Source organism: Sinocyclocheilus grahami, unplaced genomic scaffold (assembly GCF_001515645.1).
Source record: "Sinocyclocheilus grahami isolate Dianchi unplaced genomic scaffold, SAMN03320097.WGS_v1.1 scaffold111.1, whole genome shotgun sequence".
Lineage (NCBI taxonomy): Eukaryota > Metazoa > Chordata > Actinopteri > Cypriniformes > Cyprinidae > Sinocyclocheilus > Sinocyclocheilus grahami.
Genome location: NW_015505290.1, coordinates 1,121,899 through 1,128,860, shown reverse-complemented (window position 1 = coordinate 1,128,860; position 6,962 = coordinate 1,121,899). Strand labels below are relative to the sequence as shown.

The 6,962-nt window shown below is 37.2% G+C and overlaps 1 protein-coding gene across 1 annotated transcript in view; it reads left to right on the top strand.

Moving 5' to 3' along the window:
• The first annotated feature begins 1,172 nt into the window (after positions 1-1,172).
• hif1ab (hypoxia inducible factor 1 subunit alpha b) overlaps positions 1,173-6,962 on the top strand; it is a 21,095-nt gene continuing 15,305 nt past the window's right edge. Inside the window, exon 1 of the mRNA XM_016277388.1 lies at positions 1,173-1,590. Within this exon, the coding sequence (XP_016132874.1) occupies positions 1,559-1,590 (32 nt within the window). The 5' untranslated portion in view covers positions 1,173-1,558. The remainder of the gene's footprint in view (positions 1,591-6,962) is intronic.

Sequence of the window (6,962 nt, the reverse complement as noted above, 5' to 3'; positions counted from 1 at the left end):
GAACTGATGGTAAAACTAATTACATTATTTACTGTCTTTACATTTATTTTGAAAGATGAAGCTCGCGATTATGGTAAGGGGCGTTACATTTCCGACGAGTGCTTGCAGTGTTCAGCCAATCACAATGCACTGGGTCAGCTGACCAATCAGAGCAGACTGCGCTTGTCGGAAGGAGGGACTTTGTAGAAAACGAAGCGTTTGAGAGAGGCGGGGCATAGAGGACCTACAATAATGTACAGTATTTGAAAAATAATGTGTTTTTTGAACATTAAAGCATGTCGACATATTCTGTTACACCAAATACACAAAATAATGATCTTTAAAAAAGCATCATATGACCCCTTTAATAAGTGCGATCTATATGCGACTGCTACTTTAAATGCTCAAGCTCTTCCATGCATTTATAGTTTGTCAGCTTGAAAAAAAAATTCTGAAAGTGATTTTTAAAAAATGTAAATGCTGTTTTCATGAATTGAGGGAATGCAACCTGTCTCAACTAATGCCAACTTGACTAGGTAAGTAAGGTTTATTGAGACAGTTTTTGATGTTGGCCTTACAGAGTCTGATCTCACTATTTAAATAGGTCATTTTAAAGTGTGAAGTTTTTACAGACTGTACAGTCAGCAGATAGATTATCTGGCCATTGCTTGGTGGTTGCAGTGTGCTGGTTGGTTACCTGGATGTGGTTAAACAAATAGGGTTGTTTGATGGTTGGCATGGGGTTTGGCGAGTTGCTAGGTTATTTTCACTGGCTGTTAAGGTGCTCTGGCTAGTTGCTAGGGTGTTGGGTGTTCTGCCTGGTTGCTGGTTGATTCTAGGGTGTTCTGGAAAGTTGCTAGTAAATGCTAAAAGTCTTCTTGCTGGTTAGGAGTTGCTCTTGTTTGACAAGGTGGCTAGTGTAATTATTTTGTAAAGTAATTGCCATACATTACCTAATCCTTATTATAATTTAAAAAATAATAATAATAATGAAAGATTAGACTCTATATTTTAACACCAATTACTGGTTATAAACAGTACACAGTATTCACTGGATGAGAAAGAAAAAAAACTTCAATAGATGGTTGTGGGACAAGCAAGTAATTTGAATTGACTGCATCTGTGGTGTGATCGATAGTGCTGGTTACATCACACCGAGCTGTTTGGACTGATCATGTCCCATCGGTTCAGTGAATGTGTTTTTTGAGTGCGACACACGACACCGCTGTCTGTATTCATATGACTGAGCTCGCTCCCGTCAGCGCCCCGTGAGCGCGCGGGCCACAGAGAGAGTAGTGCGGCGCAGAGCAGACACGGGCAACTCTTTGTACCGACTAGAAGCTGCACCGACCGGTGCCGGACAAATGATTTGACCTTCAGCGAACCGAAGGCTTGATCTCTACCACTCAGACGTTTTCAACACACCACACCACACCGGACTAGTATCGGATCGTTTTACCGCGTCTGCTCGTTTCTTTCGTAAACACATTATTTGTTAGCGAGAGGTGGCCACGTCCTTGATTTTTCTGGCCTCGCTGTTTGGCAAAACCTAACACCTTCTGAGTGGTTTCACCCAGGAATGGATACTGGAGTTGTCACTGAAAAGAAAAGGTAGGGATCCCCGTGTCTCTGTCAAAGAAGGTGGTCTGCTGAGCGGTATTTGTTGTTGTGTTTTGTATAGTAAACAGGCCAAAAGATATTCCTCCCCGTTACACTGAACGTGTCGCCATTTTGTGCTGGATGGCTAACCAAACAACTAAGAGCAAGTTTAAAGCGCGCATACCTGCTATTTATCTCTAAACCACCATTAAATGTCATTCTAAACCATTTAAAGACTCATGTTTTTTTGCTTTGTAACAAATTATTTGTGTTTTTTGAGGTAACCGAGTGTCTAGTGTCTGTCTGTGGAAGGAAGCTAACAAAACTAGCGACATGCTCACTTAAACTTCCCCTGATTTATTGCTTAAACGGTTATAAACCGTTTATAATAGTATAGACATAATTCAGTTCTCATGAGAATGTGTAAACACTTTGTTTATATAGGCACATACATATTTGAGCATGAATGTCAAATGCTTCTATTAAAAATAAAAGACATGCTTTTTTCCTATAGTGTAATGATCAGATAGCAGCACGTCTATTACAATAGAGGAGAAAGTAATTGGCATAATCGTTGCTCAGTGGATACTAATTGTGTAGTTTGTATTCTGGTATTTTGTACTGTATTCATTTCTGAATGTTTTATGCAGTTTATTTTCTAAGATAAGAGAGCCATGAGCTAGTCATATGATGGGTCCCTTCTTTACCCCTCGGACCACTTGACCCCACAATTTACATTAACTCGTTGCCCTTGTTCAGCCAGCCAGTCTGGCATATTTGTGGATAAAGGACTGGAAGCAAGAATTCGTCCTTGGGTTTTGCTGACAGTGTCTTATTCTTTGTCAGGCCTGTCAGCTGTGTGGGCTCAGATGAGATGAGATGGAAATAAGTGTTGGTATTGCTAAGACTGGAAAATGTTGCTTGGTTTTTCAGTACTAGTGAATTTACAAGAAGGATGACACTGGCATTGTAGATAACCTAAGATCCAGTGTGTCACCATTTAGGCCTATATTTAAGTTACCGGTCAATTTGGCACATTTAGTTTTTGGAGTTGCTGGTTAACCTATCGTGTTTTTCTTGAAATTTGTGAGTTCTCATTTGGGGTTGTGAACATGCATGCAAAGTGTTGTGGAATTTCTATTACAATTACGATTACGATGTTTGCAGGTCAGTTTGCCTGTCGTATTTCGTTAAAATACAAGAACCAGCTACACAGACCTAAAATAAAAACTTGTTGGTTACGTTTTATTTAATAGTTTCTTAACTACTCTCTGATGGTATTTACATTTATGCATTTGGCAGCCACCTTTATCCAAAGAAACTTACACTGCATTGAAAGTGGACATTTTTATTAGTTTTCGCTTGTTCATTTCTACTGTTTGAGCTTCAAGAAAACATGCAGAAGTAGTACTTTTCCATACTTTTAAAGTTTAAAATGTTTTTAAAAATGTTATATTATAATCACTGTTTATGTAAAAAATGTTGAAGTTCACTTTCTTGTAATCCATGATAAATATTAATGTTAAAAGTTTGCCGTTTTAACAGATTTTTTTAATAGTGTGTTCTTTGGTTGAATTGAATTGAATCCAAGGTCAGTTTGAACCTCGACCATAAAAATCATACCTAGATTTTGAAGATAATCTTTTTTTTTATAAGAATACTGGTGATAGGTTTTTAGTTTATACCCTGTTTAACGTGAGTAATACCTTGTTTTTAGTGGCAATATTTTCCTCTGACATTATTTTGGTTGGCATCCAAGTTCAAGCTGCTACATGCTTTTTGCATCTCTTCTCTCAAATCTTAATCACTCTAACCATTGACGTCAAAGCAATTTCCTGCCCAGTCTTGTGGCAAGACCTCTATCAGTTTGAATGTTGAAATGTAGCCCTCTTGTTATGTTTTCTTCTTTAGAGGTGTTTTCATAAGCCTTGGGTCAAAAGGAGGTCTATCGATTCTGTCATTGTGTTTCAGGGTTTTGCATGTGATCTATATGAATCCAATTAGGCCTATATTGGTAATCATGTTGTAAAACTGGCTAACTTTTAGACCTGTGTCGATTTTAGTTATCAATCATTATTATGTAGTTAAAAATATTCAACCAGTTAATTTTTTAGGAGCTCAATTTAAAGCCTTCCTAGGTGGAAGGATTAGGCGCTATGACAAATTTTACATCATGGCGTGAGTACTTCTGAATAACCAATATAGCAGTATATCATAATGTTTGACTGTAATTATTCTCGAACTTAGCTGGAAAAATGTTATATTCTTAGTGTAAATAATGTGCAAATGTATTAACTTTGATATAAATGTCAACCATTAGAGATTTCGCTACATTTTGCCTTTGCACAATGTTTATCATATATGCATATCGAGCAGTCAGCACATGCAAAATCAACGAAACCCCAGATACAAATATTTCGCGGGAAAATGACAAACCTCTTGTATCATTATTAATTTATTTAACATTCAATGCACAGTGATGAATTGTAAAACAGAAAGAAGGCCACAGCCTAATGGAAAAAAAAAACGTGAACACTGCGGTTGCCGCAGTTTCTGCGGTTGCTTTCCTTCCTCTGCGGTTTGCTCGTCAATAGCGCGGTATTACAATATTGCGGTTATCGCGACAGCCCTATGTGCTACTTATGACTGCTTTTGTGCTCCATGGTCACAAATGTTCTGTAAAAACAACAGCAGCTTTCAGCCTGTCACCATGATGCAAACATGAAATATCAAACATACAGTTGTAGTTCTTTACAGGTTTTTTTTATTCGATTGCACTGCTTTTCCATAGTTTTTTCAGTGTAAACATGGATGTGTTTGACTGTTGTACTCACGACTCTTGCAGTGTCTCACGCATGAAACGCCATTCTAAAAACACTGCGCTCAAGTTAAAAGAAGTTCACTCACATCTTCTTGCATGTTTGACCTATTCCATTGCCCGCGTCGCATCTTTGTCAACACAAAAGCGCATTCTGTGTGAATGGTGCTTAGCTCTGTATTTATGGTCCTTCACAGAGCACGTCACACGTGAGCGGTTAATCACGTGCGCCGACATGTGGTTTGATCGTTCTTTTCTCTTTACTGTTATCACCGGCATATTGTCAAAGTGTCTAATTATAACATTTGGTAATATTTCTATTCAAAATCGCGATTCCTCGATTTCTAAAAAATAAAATCGTGGCAAAACAATAAATTTGAATTAATCGATAAAATCTGGAAAATCACCTAGCCCTAATAAGAATAAATGTAGATGAATGACCTCACAAATTCACTATAGACATGCACTGAAATTTTTTTATGAAATAATTTTCACTTCGACATTGCTGGCAAATTTCAATGATTACAAAAAAACTGCAAGTAACACTTTTAATTAAACATAAAATTTTGAAGTAGAAAGACTGGAATAGTATTTTCTTGTAAAACATACTCCAGAAATCTTTGTTTTATTTACATCTTTGAAAAATATATTTTTTTACAGTGTAGTTGACAATCCCTACTGCCCAGCCTTGCTATCTATTACTAGAAATTGGTTCGAAATGTACAGGCATGGATTATTATATCGCAAAGTTGAATAATTAAAATCAAATAGATAATTAAATAATGCCAGTGAATGTAGACATGAGAAGCTGGTGATTGCTTTGGCAAATTAACCGAGAGAATACAGCAAATTGGATTTGCATAACATAAAAAAAATCATAACATGACGTCTTGGTAAGGTTATCAGCTTACTTTATTAGCCATTTTGTTATCATGATGAGACATATCCACTTCAAAGAAAGTTCTTGTATTTTTTCTTCTCATTGCGTTTTATAACCATACAATGCAACCTCATACTTAAGCATTTGCATTCGAGTAAAAAGCTCCCCTTTGCTAAAGGGGCCTTCCAGCTACCCTGAATAGAGTCAATAATGTAGACATATATTATTGAGCAGTCCATATATGGAGCTTACATAAGATGACAATGTACTGGCATGCACAGACACAAACAGGCTGAAAACCACAATGAAATGCGTGTGTTAACATCCCCTGTGCACAAGGGTTTTCCTCTCTTTCTGGCCAAATGATTTCCGCTTTGCTTCAGAAAATACTTTGATAGGGAGGATGGGAGCAGTTAGGACGCCGTCTGTCTGAAGATGCTGTTTTTTCCTGCTAGGGCACTAGGCTGTCTTAACCGTTTTCCCTTCTTTGTGTTGTGTGGCTTTGACGGTTGACACAATGCCTACTCATTGTTTCTCATTGCTGCTTTGACCTTGGAGCTCCTAGATGGGGAATATATAGATTCGTTGCCAGTTGCATGGAGATCTCATTAGTCATTTAAATTATAAAGGGCAAAATAGTGTTGTCACGGTGCCAAAAATTCAGTATTCGGTACCAATACCAGTGAAAAATCACGGTTCTCTGTACCAATTTTGGTACCAAAGCAAAACACAAAAACATGCTAATGAAAAAAATTTGACTATACTTTCATTTAATCCAAACTGTGTACATATTTAATTTTAAAGGGCTTTAAATGAAAATAAGAATAACAACTAAGTTAGCTAAAAAAAAAAAAGAGCCCAGAACTGCTTTTCTGACTGCTTTGACGCAAACAATGTTAACAATTTGTACATTCTCTAACACGCATAAAAGCCTCTGGTGTGTAAAAATATTAAATATCATCATGCCCTCCTGTTTTTTTACCCTAATAAAAGTTAGTATTAAATAGTTAATAAAGATACTTTATTCTGATTGCTCATTATATTAGCATTAGCCGCGCTTATGCTAACGATTCTAATAGCAGCGTTCATTTCAATCCGACATTCAAATTAAAATATTGAATAATATTCATAACAGAAACGGTGTTTCCCACAGACTTGCACTCTATTTGTGGCGGCATATATATGCAAATTCATTCTATGAGATCTAGGTTTCCCCAGTAACGGCTGTAATCAAATAAGTGCTCAGCTCACAAACGCTGCTTTATCAGGCATTACAGGCAAGATGCAATGAAAATGACATCCATCATTTTCTGAAGACAGTCGGTTTCCTTCAGAAATACAGTGATATAAAAACACCCGCATTTGTGGCGGTCAGTTTTGACATTGTGGAGGGCACCACAAATAAATCAATGTATGGGAAACACTGATCTAAATATTAAACTTACCTGCTTTTGAACTATTTCATTTGATCTGGGTGTCTTTAAAGTGTTTTGTTAGTTTGATGTTTCTTAATTTTGAGGTCGCCATGTCTCAGTGCTTTTATGAAGAGAGCGCATCTGCGCACCTTTCGGATAGCGCATCAAGAACCGGGTTGACCGGGTACTCGGTACCACCAGCACTTAAAAAAACCTGGTTCCGTAACGTTTTCATTTTTTTTAGTACCGACTTGGTACCGAAGTACCGGGT